The sequence below is a fragment of the Alligator sinensis genome, unplaced genomic scaffold (genome assembly GCF_000455745.1).
Source record: "Alligator sinensis unplaced genomic scaffold, ASM45574v1 scaffold583_1, whole genome shotgun sequence".
Classification (NCBI taxonomy): Eukaryota; Metazoa; Chordata; order Crocodylia; family Alligatoridae; genus Alligator; species Alligator sinensis.
The window spans coordinates 545,371-562,660 of NW_005841983.1; the positions used below are offsets into that span (position 1 = coordinate 545,371).

Consider the following 17,290-nt stretch of genomic DNA (forward strand, 5'->3'; position numbering starts at 1 on the left):
TGAAGCTGCCTTAGCATACATTGCATTCTTGGTTCAGTGGAGTAAAAATAGGAGGAGTAGAACTTACCATTTTCTGCCATGCATAACTTAAAGCAGTAATATATGGTAGCAGTGAAGACAAGTGTCATCAATTCTAGTTTGAACAATGCAAGCCACATCCCCCTCCTCATGTCTTATTCCTCTCTGCAGAAGATTAATTCTTCCTTTAACAGGTCTGAAAATGACTGGCATATACAATTATTAATTTGTGTCATAAAAATATTACTCTGTTCATAATATAAAACATGTATGCCGAATTTGGTTCACAGCTAATACCTTCTTATACCTAGCTTATTCTTGTATTGTGTGTTCCCTTAGCATGATAAAGTTGTGGGATGTGAGCGCTCACACATGCATATGCATTGCACATCAGGCTGCTTGCAGACGTGGAAAAAACAAAACAAAGCAGCGCTTTAAGCTCAGCATGCCCCCATGCCAAGCACAGAGCATGCCCAGAAGAGGCATTGCATTAATTTGACCTGGCTCTCCCAATGTCTGTATAGATCGTGTGATTCAGCAGGGCTTTTTGGCGCTTTGATATAATAGCTGCTTGGATCAGGTTTAGATAAGCGTCAAAAAGTCCCACAGAAGTGCCTGATCTATACAGATGCTAGAGAGCTGGGTCAAACTAACATGCTTCCTCTTCCAGGAAAGTGCTGTGGGGGGAGGGTTCATGTCTGTCAGCAGCCTTTTTTTCTATTTAGCAGTTCAATAGGGTATTTTTAAGTTGAGGTGACTTAAAACAATATAACCCATAAGATTAGATGGTTTAATGCCACTCATCTAATTTCAAACACGCATTCAGGGCTTGTAATACTCCTTCAGATGTCACATTGCTCTTTCAGTAAATGTACTGCCATATGGCCAGATTCAGAAAACACCTCATCAGTCTGTTTCACAAAGCCAGTCAAGGCCCCCATCCACAAAATCTACTTTCCCTGAACCCCTGTGCAGTTTTAATATGCCATTATTAGGGTTTCACTCCCACCCACTAATTTTTATACCTAGCCTATTACAAGTATTTCTCTTGTCAAAAAAGGGGATTTAATAATGCAGTAGGAGAGCACAGGACTCACTGACCCAGGAGACTCCCTTACAGTCACAGTGTTCCTAGAATCCTATTAGCAATTGGTATGAGATGCTGCGGTGCACATTTAGAATTGATTACATGAATTGTGGGAGAATGTGTTGTATTCTTTGTCCAACTATTAGCCTCTGTAGCAGCTGCATTTTCTGTTTCACATGGCAGTGCCCATCTTATCATTTAGTCTGAGCAGGCCTGGACAAAAGAAAAGGCTCCTGTACATCTTCTTTCTTTGCCTTATTATATGGAATCTACAAGTGCAGCCATGCGTGATTTCTTTGAGATTTTATGGCTTTTTTTTTTAATAAAACTTTATTATTTCCCCTGGAGAGAGAAATACAACTTGACTATATTGTCTGCCTATGTTTTTAAGATCTGGAAGGCTTTGACTCTGTAGTCCCTGTTGCTGAGAAGCTCAGTCATCCAACTACAACCAGACCAAAAGCCACTGGCAGGCGACCACCTTCCCAGTCGCTCACATTGGTAAGTTGATTTTGCTTTCCTTTCTTTTAAATGATTTTCTGTAATCTTATTTTTCATAATTTCTGTGTCATCCAACCCTTTCAGTTACGCTTACCGTATCACTGTCACAGGGAGTCCAATCTTACAATTTGGCCATAATCTTGAATGTCACTTAAGATATTGTCCTGTCTTAAAAGATTGTCATCCATTCTTTGCATGCTGCTAAATCATCCCTGTCAATCCTAACTGGGCACCTAAAAATACCTAATAATAATCTTTGGAATTGAGCAGTTTGCACTAACTATCAAGTGTTTTGGGAACGTTCTCCATTATGGATATTCCTTTGCCTCCATTGGAGGTCTTCAGAAATCGCCCCTATTTTCAAATTATACACATTCAACATGGTATTATAGAATCCATAAATACATTATACATTTCCTGGAATGAAGTTTCAGCATGTCTGACATAAGGAACTTACTGCATTGTAAGTTTATTTGCCAAATGATATTTCTTCATTTGATTTGCTATTAAATGGTAAATCAAACCAAATAAATATACAAAAATCACTATTTCTTCCTCTCTGTAAATTTATATGAATTTTTGGAACATGGAGATTTTCACAGACATATGGGAAATGTCTTTGTGGGAGCCTCTTGGCTGTTTTCATGATTAACTTGCACACTCTGTGTTGATGGCCCATCCTATGTTGGTGTTATAATGCACCTGTAGGTACAGCTACTCTACATATCAGATTATACTTCTAAATTTCGTTATCTAGATATGTATCAACTATTTGTGTGTTCTTGCTTGTGTACCTTGGCTCATCTACTGTAGAGCTGTTATTCTTGGCTCATGCAGTTTTTGGCTTAAGATTCTCTAATGAGCAAAATCTCTAGTTGTTGTTTTTCCCAGCGTAATTTTTCTTTCTTTTCATACTATTTTGCATCCCAGAAAGTCAGAGTTAAAGCAGGCTACTGCAAACAATAATAGCAGTTACTGATCTGCTAGAAAAAAGAAAGGAAATACTAGAGAAAAATGGAAGGTTATATTAATTTAAAGAAAAACAACCCTTGGATCAAAATTGTGCTGGCTCTTTACAGGTGAAATGTATGAGTAAAGAGATGAGGGAAAGGACACAATGAATTTCTTCCCTGTTTACACCAATAGCACTAGAAAACCAGTCCTACTGCACCAGGGTGGCTGACCTGACTTACCTCAAAAAAAATTCTGACTTGAGGAAACTAAAATTCTTTCTGGGAATGGCTGCATGCCCACATTTTGAAATCCTTTCTAGGTTAGGTACAAGTTGTGTTGAGTTATAACTTTTTATTTGATTGTACTGACTATTTGCCATGTAAATAATATTGTTTAGTGTATGAAACAGTCTGTTTTTATTTTTTGACTAGTCCTCCCTTTCAAGTTCTGATTTCTTTGACTCGCCAAGTCCTGAAGATGAGAAGGAGGAACATATCTCCCTTACACACAAAACAATTGAAGTGTCAAAGAAAGCAAAGACTGTTACAATATCACAAGTAAGTTAGATCACTCTACCTCTACTATCTTAACTTCATGTACCTGGATTTTCTTTATTTATTTGTTAATTATTTCTTTGAGAGATTTATACATGATTGCTATCACTGTAGATAACTAGGCATCTCAGAGTAAGCTGGAGAAAAAAAAGCAAGCTGTACTGAAGGATTATTGTACCATAGATAAAAGGCCTATGTTTAGTCTACACTAGAGAAGGTTTGCCCTGTGTGCAGCTATTCTGGCACAGCTATAATGCTAAACCTTTCCAATGGAAACAATGTTTATACTTCCAATAAAGTTTGTTTGTTCATACAGCTTATGCTACTTCCGTAAGTGAAACAAGGAAAAGCTCTTTTGGGCTAGAGTGAAGTACATTTACATTGAGAAGATTTGCCAGTAAAAAACAGAATAGTTTCTGTACAACTGTATCTGTATTAGTTAAAAAAGAGGAATAAACTATACTGGTAAACTACCTTTATGATTGTATAAATGTATCCACTATAATACATATTAATACAAAATATGTATTGGTATAAAATTGTAGCCTTATGTGAAAGAGAGTTCATTTGTTACAAAAACAGTTTGTAGACCAGTTTGTAAAATGGAACAAAACTTTCCTATCTCCTGGGAATGTCACAAGGATAGAATGATCATGAGGCAACTTGGTACTTAAGTGGTGTGGGTCACTTACCTACTTAGGTAGGTTAAACAAAGAGTCCCTAGCTTAATTATATCAAGGTGAACAGAGACATGGTACAAAAAGTTAATAGTTGAATATTTTGTCATGGCAGATTATTACACTTCCATATTATTATTTGACAGATTATTACACTTCCAACAATGCCATGTTTTTTTCTGATGGGCCATACTAAGGGACTTTTGAGGCATATATATATTCGTTGGGCAAAAAGAAGGAAGACAGAATCGTTCAGTTAGTGCAGAATGACAATTGTAATCTGACTACAAAAATTCATAGGGCAACATACATTCTGTACTCTCAAAAATAAAGCAGATGGTTTAGGCATCTTTTAGCATGTAAAAATGGCAAAGTGCTGAGTAAAACTGTGTATGCATCTAAAGCTTTGTTTTCTTAGAGAATTATCTGCAATATTTTTAACACTTAGTTAAAAATATGTATCAAAGCTTCTAACTCGTTGCACTTTTGTGTTGCCCTTTCCAGTGCCTTAGACTGGATTATCATTTTTTCCTTACCTTTTGTAGCAGCTTTGACAGAGAGCCTTCCAGTGGTAACTTCTGGAATCACTGACAGTCTCTGATGTGGAGCATGTTCATAAATGTAAATTTGACTACCTGGTTTTGTATCCAACATGTGGACAAGCCTGCCAGGTTCCTGGCCAAACCTTTCAGTATGATTACAAAGCAGAATACCTAGTGGTGATGTGTTTGCCTTTCAGAAATCAGAAGCTTTTGATCATTGACATTCATTGTTTCTCTTTAACAGGTGTCTGACAATAAAACGTCATTACCTCCCAAACCAGGGAGTTTAACCAGTGGAATTAGTGCACAAGCATCATTATCCTCCTCACCTTCAACTGTACTTCATTCAGTTACTGGGGGAACAACAGGCCAAAGGTCAAATTCCCCATCCTTATTCAGTACTGAAGGAAAGCCAAAGACTGAGTTCTCAAGTCAGGGGCAAGCAGCCTTGGAGGAGCTGAGAACACAGGTTAAGGAGCTACGAATCATTATTGAAACAATGAAAGACCAGCAAAAGTAAGTGTTAGAGGCTACAAGATCTATTAGGAGGGAGAGAAGAGGCAAGATTGGGGAGAAGGTGGTTAATTGTGTGTGAATTCTGTTGAACAGTCTCTTGAAGATATGTTATGGGGAAAAATGATAAACACTGTATTGATTAATCTGGAACAGTTTTTCTGGAGCTGTATTGTTTTATGACATATGTAGGTGTTAATGGCTTTTCAAAAAGCCGAACTTTAGACTTGACACGGGTTAATGGTTTGAAAGTGTTCAGTATGAGAGAAGCAATTAAAAGACTCCTAAGTACATTGATCCTAAAGCTTTTGTAGTAGGTTTTGATACTAAAATTATTAAATATGTTCTACATTAACACTAATAATTTGTTGCTTATCTGTTAGTGCAATTGCACAGAAAGCTTTTACTCCAGATCAGCGGTTCTCAACCCGTGACCCGCAGGCTGCATGTGGCTCAATCAGCACACTGCTGCGGCTCATGTGACATCCTGTATGGCCCACATAACACACTGAGAGCTGCAGGTGTGGCCCACTATAGCATATAGGTTGAGAACCACTGCTCCAGATGAATTACTGAACTGTGATTAATAGAGTAACTAATTGTTATATTTTTATCCCGCATCTTATTTATTTAGGTGTCTTTTGTTTGTTTTGTTTTTTAATTGTCCATGATCTTGGGAGAATCTGGGGCCTTTTCATGACTTAGTTGATATCTTCCATTGTTTCAGCGGGAATGAAAACAGGAAACTCTCAGTCAAGATGTCTGTTGTAGTATTTGGGCAGTAAAAAATAAAAAGAAAGCTGAATGTAAAAGCACACTTGAAGATACTGTACTGGAGAGGCATATGGAAGAGGGACAGAGAAGGAGATTATAAAAGTCTATGGTGGCAGGGTCAAAAAAGAATGTGGAGAGCTGCTCATTCACTGTCCCCCCCCCCCATTTTGAGCCAACTTGACTGCCTTTCATAAGCAGCAACTAGGCCCCCACTCCTCAGTCCTTCAGCCTGATGTTCTAACACAGGTAGGCAAAATATGGTCTGCCAAAGTATTTTATCTGGGCCACAATGTGTCTGTCAGCCTTGCCTGGCCCAAATGTGGGGAGCATCTTGGATTGTGGTACGTGCAGCTGGTCCTGCCACCCCTGGGTGTGTAACTGGGCTGGGGCAGTGCAGCGGCAGACTCTGCTTCCTGGCAGCCTGGTGATGGCACTTCCATCCAGTTGCCACTGTCCTGCATCTCTGCCGCCAGACCTAGTCCTGCTGTCCAGGCACCCTGCCTGTCTCCCCCGCACCCACTGCTGGGGGCGCTGGATGGAGCAGGCGGATGGGTGGGTCTCCATGGAGATGTGCTTGGGATCCTTGGAGGCACTGTGTGCTTGGCTGAACAGGTGGGATGGGGCCACGGGTGGGTGGGGAGCAGTGTCTGGGAGTGGGATGGGCAGGTGGAGCTGGGGCCAGGATTGCAGGGCGGTGACAGCGCAAGGCCAGGGCCCAAGACAGAGCCGTGATCCTCTCCCAGCACAGCCCTGGTCTGTCACTGCTCCACGATCCCAGCCCCGGCTACCCGTCCTGCTCCCAGACATCGTTCCCCGCCTGCCCACAGCCCCATCCCATCTGCCTGGCTAGGCATGCTCTGCCCAGAGGGGTCCTGACCTGTCTTCATGGAGACTCACTATCTGCCTGCTCTGTCCTGTGCCCCCAGTGCCCCCTTCTCCCTTTCCTACACCTTGCCCATCACAGAGGCCCCTGGACAACAACAGATTGTTATTGATCCAAACCTTGGAATTATCTTGTTTCCTAAATTGCAACAAATGGTGTTAAAATAAATTGTTTTAAAAGAGATAAATGTGTGGCAACATAGGCAAAGCTTATGTTACTAGTTTTGTTAACCTACCACCATCCTAATCCATTTTGCTGCCCCTCTTCTCTTCAATTTTTTCACTGTAGTAGGCCAAAAATATAACCCGGAGGTTAGAGAATTCTGATACTGCTTCAGGGAGGAAAACAAGGCTCAAGAAAACAATTGTACTTTTATTCTAATATGTGAACTTTGCGCTATTTTTAATAGAAAAGAGATCAAACAATTGCTGTCTGAATTGGATGAAGAAAAGAAGATCCGTCTACGATTACAGGTAATTTTCATTTTATAGGCAGGAGGCAACTTCACTGGGATAGTGGCAGATCAGATTTAGGACCAAGAAGCTCTTATGACACTTGAGCCTTCTAGCCCAGGGCTGCTCCAACTTGGCTCAACATGCTGTGGAGGGGCTGGCTGGGACATGAGTGCCTCAATGGGGAACTAGCTGGCAGGCAGCTCCCACACCTTAGGCGGTGGAAGGCCAGGACTAATGGGGCTCAGCCCCACCAAACTCAGAGCAGTGGGTAGGGCCACAAGGCAGCCCGTCCACAGGCTGCAGGCAGCTGCAGCAGCAGGTGGGAGGGGAACACACACAACCAGGATCACAGCCCAGCATGTGGATCACTAGCTGCCCAGTGTGGCTGGCAAGTATCAATCCATTCTATGAAGGGGAATGGGCTGGGGAGCGGGGGCGATTGAGGCCCCCACGGTGAGGAAGAGAGTGGAGCACAGGCAGGGGCAGGGGCTGGAGGGAGTGGGGCTCTGGCCAGGCCGGGTGGTGGGACAGTTGGAGCCTGCGCAGCTCATCAAGGGACACGGGCGGGGGCAGGGTCCTGCTGCTGTACGTGGGGCAGAGGCTGGCTGCTGCTGTGCGCTGGGCTTTGCCTTACTCACCCCCACTCCTGCTCCTGCCTGTGTCCCACTCCCTCCCTCACTGTGGGTGCCTTGATCTGCCCCTTCCCCTACAGACTTACCTGCTGGGGGGGGGGGGGGGGGGGGGGGCATGCCTATGCTCAGCCCCCACAAATAATTTTTTCTCCCTCTGCCTGTGCCCCACACTGAAGCACCCTCATGCTCCAGCCATCCCCATCAGTGTCTACATGTGCGTCGCAGCGAACTAAATAACTCCATTGTTGGATAGTACTTGTGTCTGGCAGTACTATCCTATGGCAGAGTTAATTAGTTTACTCTGTCCTAATAGCACCACACCTATAGATGGTGATGCTTTACTGCAGAGCTAATTAGTTAGCTCCTCAGTAAACTTCTCATGTAGGGACACCCCAGTGTAGTTTCTGTGCAAAAAGGAACATTTTGGGCTGGGAAGCACTGCAAAGACTCCTAGGAGAGAAATCTGAAATAGTAGGTTCATGTCATGTTCCAGTGACTGTCCTAGTTTGGTTCTGGAGCTATGTTCAGCTGTCTTTAGTGAGAGTTAATCACCTGGATTTGTGCAACCCTTGGCAGTGGTGTAAGTAAAAAAAAACCAAAACAAAACCAAAAAAAACCCAGTTCTCTCCTCTCCTCCCCCCCCCAAATACAAAACCTATACCCCACCCTGAAATACCCAATGATATAGGCTTAATTTGTTATGCTACTTATGGCAGCTATTCCTGAATTTGATTAGGTGGCACATTTTTTTAAAAATCTATTTTTTTTTTTCAGATGGAAGTTAATGACATAAAGAAAGCTCTTCAATCAAAATGAATACTTGATAGATGGAATGTTACATTACTCATCATGACTGAGACTCAAATTTATGCCCCAGCCAAAATAACTTTGTGCCAAATGATTTAAGAATTGCCTCAACATCCCTTTGTTTGAAGGATTAGCACAAGAGTTTTGATAGCACAACAGAAATACCAACGAAAAGAAAAACTACACGAAGCAGTTGCTGTATGGCACTGGTTGTGACTGAAATTGTTACTATTGTGCTAAAGGCTCTCTACTTCAAGATCACAGATAAAATGAAAACTCAGGCAGTTTAGTCCATAGTGGTACTATTTTGATGATATTTTTCCATAAATAAAATGTATTTCAGATTATCCGTTTACAAGCTTTATGATTTTGATTTTTTTTTAAAAATTGTCTTTTGTCACAGATTCCTAAAATATTTGTACTGCATATAGTCAGGAATGAATGTTACTGTGTGTGTGTGTGTGTGGGGTGGGTGGGGGGGGGGGTGTTGCTTCAGGTAGAAGAGCCTACTTTTTGTGTTATGGTTTTAAATTCTGTTATATATGCAATTTTATGTCCAAAAAAATATACAAGATAAATTTAAGTTTGTGTACTATAGTGTATTTAAAAGAAGAAGAAAACAATGGAAAAATCTGGTCTTTGCAATGATTTGTGCCTTCTTTTTGCCACACTGATTGAAGCTGGTTGCAAACCAGATCTCAAGATTGTAGCTGTCCTGCTGACACCTGTCATTTTGGTCCACTAGAGGTCACTCTTAATATTTAGCTGCTCTGTCAATACAGCCGGATGTGTGCTAAGGTGGCATGACAAACTGCAGGTTTGGGAGCAGCTTTGTCTTATCAGCTGTGGCTTTTTAGCTTTCCTGTTTTTAATAGGCCTCTCATTCAGCTAGAAAGTTCATCTCTGCTTGATTTTGATTACAAAAACGAATCACCTGCCTCCATCCCCAATTTTGCACATGGAGTGAACAGCAGATATGCATTACTAAAGCAAAAATAAAAAAACCTAAAAATCATCAATAAAAAAGTTGTTTTATTCATGCATGAAGTCCTTCATTGTGCGTGATGTCATTTATGTGGTATCATTTGCCATGTTCTAGCAGCAGTGCTTTCTTTCCTGCTCTTATTGAAACCAATGTTAAATGTATCTGTGTGTGCATGTAGTAGAACATTTCTCCTTTTCAGAGTAAACTTTTTCTTTCCTGTTAGTGCAATTGGAAAACAAGGAATTACAGGACTGCTCTGGTTTCATACATTCTCTGATGGCAGCAGGTTTCTTTCAGCCACTGAGAACAGTTGTAATATGCTCTGCTATCTCTGTTGAGTTTATATGAAGCAACTAAATGCAGCTATTTTTGCACAGCTTGTGGAGGGAATGAGTGATAATGCTGAGGTTACAGAGTGGTAAAATTCAAACAAAGGATTCATTACTCCTCATGCCAAGTGTTATTAAGTGATTCCACCCCAGAGATCCTACACCACAGATTTCTGTCCTGCCTGCCAAGATCTGGATAGGGCTTATTTCTCTGTCTATTAGTAGCATTTATAAATGGCCAGAGGGTTTCCAATTTTGTGATTTGGTCCACTAGTTATGTTCTCTATTGTCCTACAGAAAGCCCAGATTAAAATCCCTTAAAGTTTCTTATAAGAATCTGCCAGAACACGCTGTAGATGAAGGCCATGCCATACGTTCAGACTAAAGCTGGATAGAAACCAGCTATGGCATTGCTACACATTTTCAAGCACTAACTTTATAGCAGCTTGGCTATTTTTATAGCTGGATAGACATGTTTATGGTGTGACAGTTACTTTGCATGTGTGGCCAGTCTAAATTTATTGCTCAGTTAACCAGTTAATTGCATGATAATTATTTTGCACATGTGACCTGTCTTTCTTTGCACGTGTGGCTGGTCTAAATTTATTGTGCAATTAACCAGTTAATTGCACAATGTATGTAATGTCTGCATGTTACTTTAAGGGATTTTATTCTTGGTCTTCTGTAGGACCACAGAGAACATTGCCAGTGAACCCAATTCCTCTGGTACAGCATGTGCTGCTTATACAGTGAAGATGTTTGAGATTTCAAATTTTTGAGTGAAACTTTAGTAAATGTTTTTATAAATAAAATTGCCATTGCTCAGTTGTTACATGAACAAAAGCATTAGTTAAATATTCTTACTGAAATGCCATTATTTGAGGATTTTAAACAGCTGCATTTAGCAGTTTTTTAAACAAAGTATCCATCCAGTTCCATCATAGGTTTCCAGCAGTAAAGATTTCTAGATTACTTGACTAGAATATCTTTTGTGATACTAATGATAGAATTGGGAGAACAGAAGGACACAGGAGAAATAGCCAGAAAGAACATCTTGGAGTTCTTAATTCTGTGCATTTGGAATGTATATCTAGAATTAAACAGTTCTATAACGCTATGGATCCTAACTTCACCCATGGGAAAGAAAACAAGGGTACCAGCGATAAAGTATTAGTTTCTGGACTGGACCTTGAAATGTAGGAGGAAGTTCTGATATGTTACTTAAAAAAAAAATCTCTGAACTCATCATGGACTTTCCTAAAGTTAGATAACATCTATTTTTTTTCCTCCTGTCAATATAGTAACTTGTCATTTTATGGGGCTGTACTTGAGAGTCCAATGTATTATGCTTTGTAATAGAAGGCTAGATGAGATTTTTGTGAAAATATTTTGTTTTAAATTTTATGGTTCTTGAAGGTGAGATTCCTTGGGAATACAATTTGTATTTTGTTTCTGCATTTCATTATAAAAATTGAACGTATTTTACAAAGGATATGAATTTCTCTTTTTTTAAAAAGATCAGTGATTAAAACCTGTAGATATAAACTGCTACCTTTGGGAATGTTCATTTTTATCTTCAAAGAAACAAAAAATGCCAGTGAGTTACCAAGTTATTTTTAAGTGAAACTTATTAAATATTGTTTGAAAGTTGTGTAAAATTACTTTTCGTTAAAATATCCTGATGACAGAGACATACAATTTTGTGACTTAAGTTTTGTTTTACGTGGAAATCAAGTGAAGCATCAGACTTGTGCTTTTGAGTTATTTATTAACAGCTGGGGTTTGGGGTTTTTTTACAATTACTCTTATCTGGGTCATGATTTTTATATGTTATTAAATTAATTAACATTTTACTTTTATATAATCTATGACCTTCAGCAAATTCAGCCTCTATTGAGTTCAGTTTGTGTGTGTTTGAAGCAGGTAGGCAATGCTGAAAATCCTAAAAGCCTTCTAATAGATACTTAAAAATCCTTTTCAATACTGAAAGAGCCTGCCATCCCCTGCATCCGGAACTATCAACTACTATTAGCTTTAATAAAAGAATTACATGACATGGGAATAAATCCTATAAAGTACAATTATTCAAAGCAAGGATTAGATTCTAGTAGTAAAATTACATCTTTTCATGCTTATTTGCATTCTGTTCGTAAACTCACATAAAGACTAAGCTTAGCCAAATGTTACTCTAATGGGTCTATAGCTACCTATTATAATTTTCAGTTGTGCTTAAAACTACCTATAATCAACTGTTCTCATGCTTGTAAAATGCATTTAACAACTAATAAGTTATTAACCCCTCATATGCCATTTATGAATGTGTAACTCACTTTTTCTGTCAACCCTCGTTAAAACTTAAAGAAAAGGTTATGGACCTGGACACGAAAAATAATTTCAGATGTAGGTAGATGTGAGGAAATATTATCTTATTCTGTAGCTATTCTTTTCTGCGTTAAATCTATATTGATTTATTTCTTCCCATTTGAGTTGCGTTAGAGACAAAGTTATGTTTAGCTTTACTTATTGTTAAAGTTTGCCTTCCAAGTGAACTAATGCTGACTCCCTCTTTGGCATCCTCTGCTGTCCTATCATTTTTAAACCAGACAGATTGATGACACACTGCTGTAGGAAGACTGTAATACTACAAGCTCTCTATGGAGTCAGTAGAAATCCCAGTAGATACAAGGATCAGTTCATATGCAACTAGGTCTGGTTTTCTGCTACTCTTTATGTCCTCTATTTTTCTCTTCAAGGTGTCAGGTTTCGTATCAATAGAGGACAGAGGACAACTGGACAGTCCTCTATGATGGCCACCCTATATGCAACATCTTGCAGAATCAAGGCAGTTCATTAAAATTTTTCAGCATTGGCAAGGAATGGGACTTAAGTGGTGCTGATAACCAGGGATCCTGGTTTTCTGTTTACAAATCACAAATTCTCTGCTTTAAAATCACAATTTCTCTGATTTAAAACCCCAAAATCTGTGTTTTTCCATGATAAAAATGAAACGCCACTATATTTATAGGTATCAGTTGAACAGTGTTTTATCAATATATTTACAATTTTAAAGCAATTTGGAAGCCTACCAGTGCCTCAATCACTATAATAAAATACATTCCAAATGCCTATAAATTTTGGCAGTTGATTTTGGGTTTTTAAGCACAGAAAATCAGAGCTTTCCCTGTCCCCTTTGCTCACCAGGATGCAGATCCAGCTTCTGCTGTCCCCCACCCACTGCTTTGTGGTGCTGAGCAGCCCTGATATACTGGTGTCCTTCCTATGCCATTGCCCCTTACTTCCCAACCCACAGCCCCCTAGCCCTGCTGGTTCCCCTCATTCCTGACCCACAGCCTCCCCACCCTGCCAGTGCCCTTCACTCCCCACCCATGACCCCCTCAGCTGTGCCAGTACCCCTTACTCCCCACCTACCCCCGCCACCTACCCTAACCCTGCCAGAGGGGTCCCCCAGCTGCCAGGGCTATGGGGTCAGGGACCCATGTCTGCAGCCCCCTGCCCCAGCCCCAGCAGTGCCTGAGCCCTGGCTACTGCCTGTGGGAGGCAGTGGCTGCTGTGATGGAGCAGAGCATGGAGCCTGGCTGCCCCCTTCCCCGTGGGCAGTACAGCTGGTGGCTACAGGTTTGGCCAGGAGGCGGAGGGGCTGGCTCCCTGCCACTATGTACACTTCCGTGGGGGGGCACATGCCCCCCAGATTTGTGTATGGGGTGGGTGTGGGTTGTGGGCTTGCAACTCCCTGCCCTGCTGCCCTCCCCCTGCAGCCTTCCTGGCCTAGTGGGCGGGACCTGGTGCGGCAGGGCAGAGTAGGGCTGGGTGCCACCACTGTGAGCCCCAGACTGCCATGGCAAGATGCCCTTCACACTGCCACCCCCACTTCTGCCAGGCAGGCAGGGGGCTCTTTGCCATTGCAATGTGGGACTCTGGGATTTGCAGTCCAAAATCATAGCAGCAGGATTGCTTATTGCTTCCTCTTCCTGCTTCCAGGTGCCTCTGGCATTTGTAGTCCACAGTCGCAGCCAGCAGTAAGTTTGCGCAGTTTAATCCCCGGTCCTAGCCCCAGACCCCATTTGGAGTTTGCCTTGGCAGGGACAGTCCCTCCCCCCTTGCAAACCTGGGCTTGCCCGCCCCCTGTCTGCCAGCCAGTCAGCCCTCACTGCTCCAGCTAGGGAGCAGAGGGACAGGGCCATCTCTGCTCACAGCACGGGCCAGCCCAGGGCTGCAAAGCATGCCGGGATGCTGGGGGAGTCTGGTTTATCTTAAACCAGTTTCAGCCAATTTGAAAGTGGTTTATGTGCACTGAACTTCTGTTTAGTTACAGGTTTAAACCAGTTTCTGATCATTTAAACTGGTTTATGTCTAACTTCTGTCCCTTGCCTATGAGAGCCTCCAGCCCTGCTTTGGTGCGAGCTCCTGCTTATTGGTCCTGCAGGTGGGGAATTTAGGAAAGGTTGCTATCACCAGTAAGTAGCATAGAGAAACTTTTGGGACAGTGTGGGAGAGAAGCTAATGTTGTTCAAAGGAGAAAAGGGAGTAGAAAAGAGCCCAGCAGCTCAAGTGAGCCCAGTGTACCCCTTCCTGAAAGGGAGAATGTCAGATGCACTGAAGCTATAGTAGGAGAAAAATGGCATTGTGATGGTCAGTGAAAACATGAGGTTTGTTGCAGAGGTAGCAGGAATTGAGAGCTTGGCCCCACTGTAACTGCCAGTCACATACATTGGGATATGAAAAGACATATCTTAAGGGGTTAAAAATCACTTCCATAACTTTGGGGCCAGTCATGAATTCTGAATTTTTGCAGTTCAATTCTGATTTGGAACTGATTTGCAGACTTGAATTTGTTCAGCAAGGAGAGGAAAGAAAGGCCACCTGAGAGAATTGCTTTGTCTCTTAATGAATACTTGTTGTTTAAATTCCATTAAATAAAAAAAATTGAAATGACCATTCTCAACTTCCGGGACTAGTGGCCACAGATCCTAATACTCCTCAACCAGAAGAATTCAACTTTTCTGGGCACTACTGGCCCCAGGTGAATCCTTAATCAGTTTAAGAATGGAGGACTAACTACATACCATATGCATACTTTTGCTTTCTGCAGCCCAAAACTATCCATGTTCTAGTTGCTTCTCACTCTCATTTTTTTCCATTCTTTCTTTTCATGATTTTGAAAATAGCCCATGTCTGTAAATAAAATGAGGGGGAATACCAGCACTATCTACCCAGGTAACAAGGACATTGAAATGCACAAGATACTTTTAATCTCCACAATGTTACTTCATTGCTTTATTCAATGCCACTTTATTGCTGCCAGACTGATTGATTGGGCCTAGAGACACACAAATGTGTTTGGGGTCAGAAGGACTCGCACCTGACTAATTGGTGCTGTGTGAGGCAATACAACAGTGGCAGGTCCAGCTGCTCATCATCTAGTGATTGCAGTAGTGAAATCAGCAGATCAGTATGGAGTGCTGGTAACTTCTATATACCCTTTTCTGTTGCTGGAGCAGAGTTCATCTTTGCAAGGATGCTTTGCTAAGGTAAGAGAGTATCCAAATACCTTTAATTCATACAATGATCAAGAGAATGGAGGGGACGTTTTTGTTCCTAATTCTACTTTGTCTCCAAAGGCTTTCTTAGTTGTCTTTATACTGTAGCCAAGTAGTATAATGGCTTTCTATAGTAGAAAGATGGCTTTTTTGGGTTGCTATCCTGATATCCTGGTAACTAACTCCTTTCTATTTAGTAGTGTTGTGATACTCATGGGGTCATAAATCTGTTTTTCTATCAATTTAGTGAAGTGGCTACAAAAACTGTGCAGGTCAAAACCCTTAGGGACAGCTAGCATAAAATACTGAGGCAACTCTTTCATGGCTGCCCCTTAGACACTTTGTTACGTGCAGAATCAGATGCTTCTTGGAGCAGTCAGATGTAGGTAAGGGAGCAGAGCCAATGCTGTAGTTGAATTTCATTGTTTCTAGGTTAAGAACAGTGAATGCTCCATAAGACCATTCCAAAGTGTTTTTCTAAAATTTAAAACAAATTCACTACAGTTCGGATTGCCTTTTTAAATTATGGAATGCGTCAGTCTCTAATTTTACATGACAAAAATTACTTTGTCAAACCACAGGTTTTAAATAAAATGTCACACTAATTTATGCCCAAGATTAAAGCAAAAACAGCTTGCAGTTTTTCAGTCTACTCTATCAGTACATAGTACAGGAAAATTGATGAAAAATAATGGTTGGATTGTAGAACAGATGTGTACAAGCCCTTTCAATGTAACTTGTAATAACGGCAGTGTTTAGGACTTAGGTTATCTGCCTTAATCAAGTAGAGAAAACAAGTGAAGACAAACCTAATTTGTTTCTCTTAAACCTGTTATAAAAAATTGTAATATGCTGTTTCTTCCAGCTGAGACAACTTGAAAAAATATAGAATAACAAATTAGCAGGTCAGAATGACTAAGTTCCACTAATGATAGCAAATTTCAAAGCATTGAGGGAAGTATACAAGTCCAGATGCTCCCTGAAGAGTGCCTGTTGCCTCCCACAAACTCCCAGCTACTTCCAAGCTTCCAACTACTTGTCTTTTAGTAAGGGACGTCAATTTGGTGATGCTTTTGGTTTTCCAGGGGTTAGCTGGTAACAGGCCTTGAAATAGCTGTGATGAATCTGGGTATGTGAAATAAATGAGGGGTTTTAATTAAAAAGCAGCAAAAGCCTGCTCTTTGGGCTCCCTAGTTCCAGAACCAAACCCCTGGAAAAAATTATCTTTTGAGCTTTGCAGGAGGTGCTGTTTCCATAGGAATGAAAAACTAAGCTGGTTAATTGTCCTTTTGTTACTGGATGGCCTGTCTATTGTGTTTTCCCTTTTTGAGGTTCAGTTTACTTCCCTGTTTTGCGTAATGTGAAAGTGAATGTGATGTAAAGGAAGTGTGAACGTTGGCTAATGACTTTAGTAATCTTGTGTCTTCCTCTCCTTTCCAGAAAACAAGAAAAAAACAAGTTAGACAAGTTAATGTAAATTAGAAAAGTTTAGTAGTGGTTGGGCTAATCTTGATTGCATGAACTAGATTAACCAAGTCACCCTGGAGGCAAAGGTGCAGCAGCTTTAACAAATAGAAAGATGAGCCATGGGAAACCATTCAGAAACCTCAGGAAAAAAGGTAGTAGCCAGGTAGCCCTAGTGGAGAACTAGCTAGCAAGCCTAACATTATGGACTAAAATCTTTATTCTGTAAATGACAGTATGTTTGTGAAGCAGCTTTTGGGGCGCCATCATGAAACAAAGCTTCTTCCTCGCTGATGATGATCTTCCATCCAGGAAGACCAGACCAACTGCAGATGCTTCCTCAGCCTGATGAAGGGTGTCTGTGCCCGAAAGCTTGCAAAGAATCATTTTTTTCCAACTATTTGAGTTGGTCTAATAAAAGAGATCAGATTTACCCAAAGAATCGTGTCCCTCTCAGTGAGGTTTTTTGCTACAAAAACCCAATTCAGTTGCTTGGTCTGTGATACTTTTGAAACAAAACCAGATGCAGAAACTCCTACCTCTGTGGCTGCTGAGGA

The 17,290-nt window shown here is 41.1% G+C and overlaps 1 protein-coding gene across 2 annotated transcripts in view; it reads left to right on the forward strand.

The window, feature by feature from the left end:
• SH3KBP1 (SH3 domain containing kinase binding protein 1) overlaps window positions 1-8,845 on the forward strand; it is a 343,403-nt gene extending 334,558 nt beyond the window's left edge. For both annotated transcript variants that reach the window (XM_025201103.1, XM_025201104.1), the window contains 5 exons: window positions 1,497-1,606; window positions 2,992-3,117; window positions 4,578-4,849; window positions 6,913-6,976; window positions 8,365-8,845. In XM_025201103.1, the coding sequence (XP_025056888.1) occupies window positions 1,497-1,606; window positions 2,992-3,117; window positions 4,578-4,849; window positions 6,913-6,976; window positions 8,365-8,406 (614 nt within the window). In that variant the 3' untranslated portion in view covers window positions 8,407-8,845. The remainder of the gene's footprint in view (window positions 1-1,496; window positions 1,607-2,991; window positions 3,118-4,577; window positions 4,850-6,912; window positions 6,977-8,364) is intronic.
• The last annotated feature ends 8,445 nt before the right edge of the window (window positions 8,846-17,290 follow it).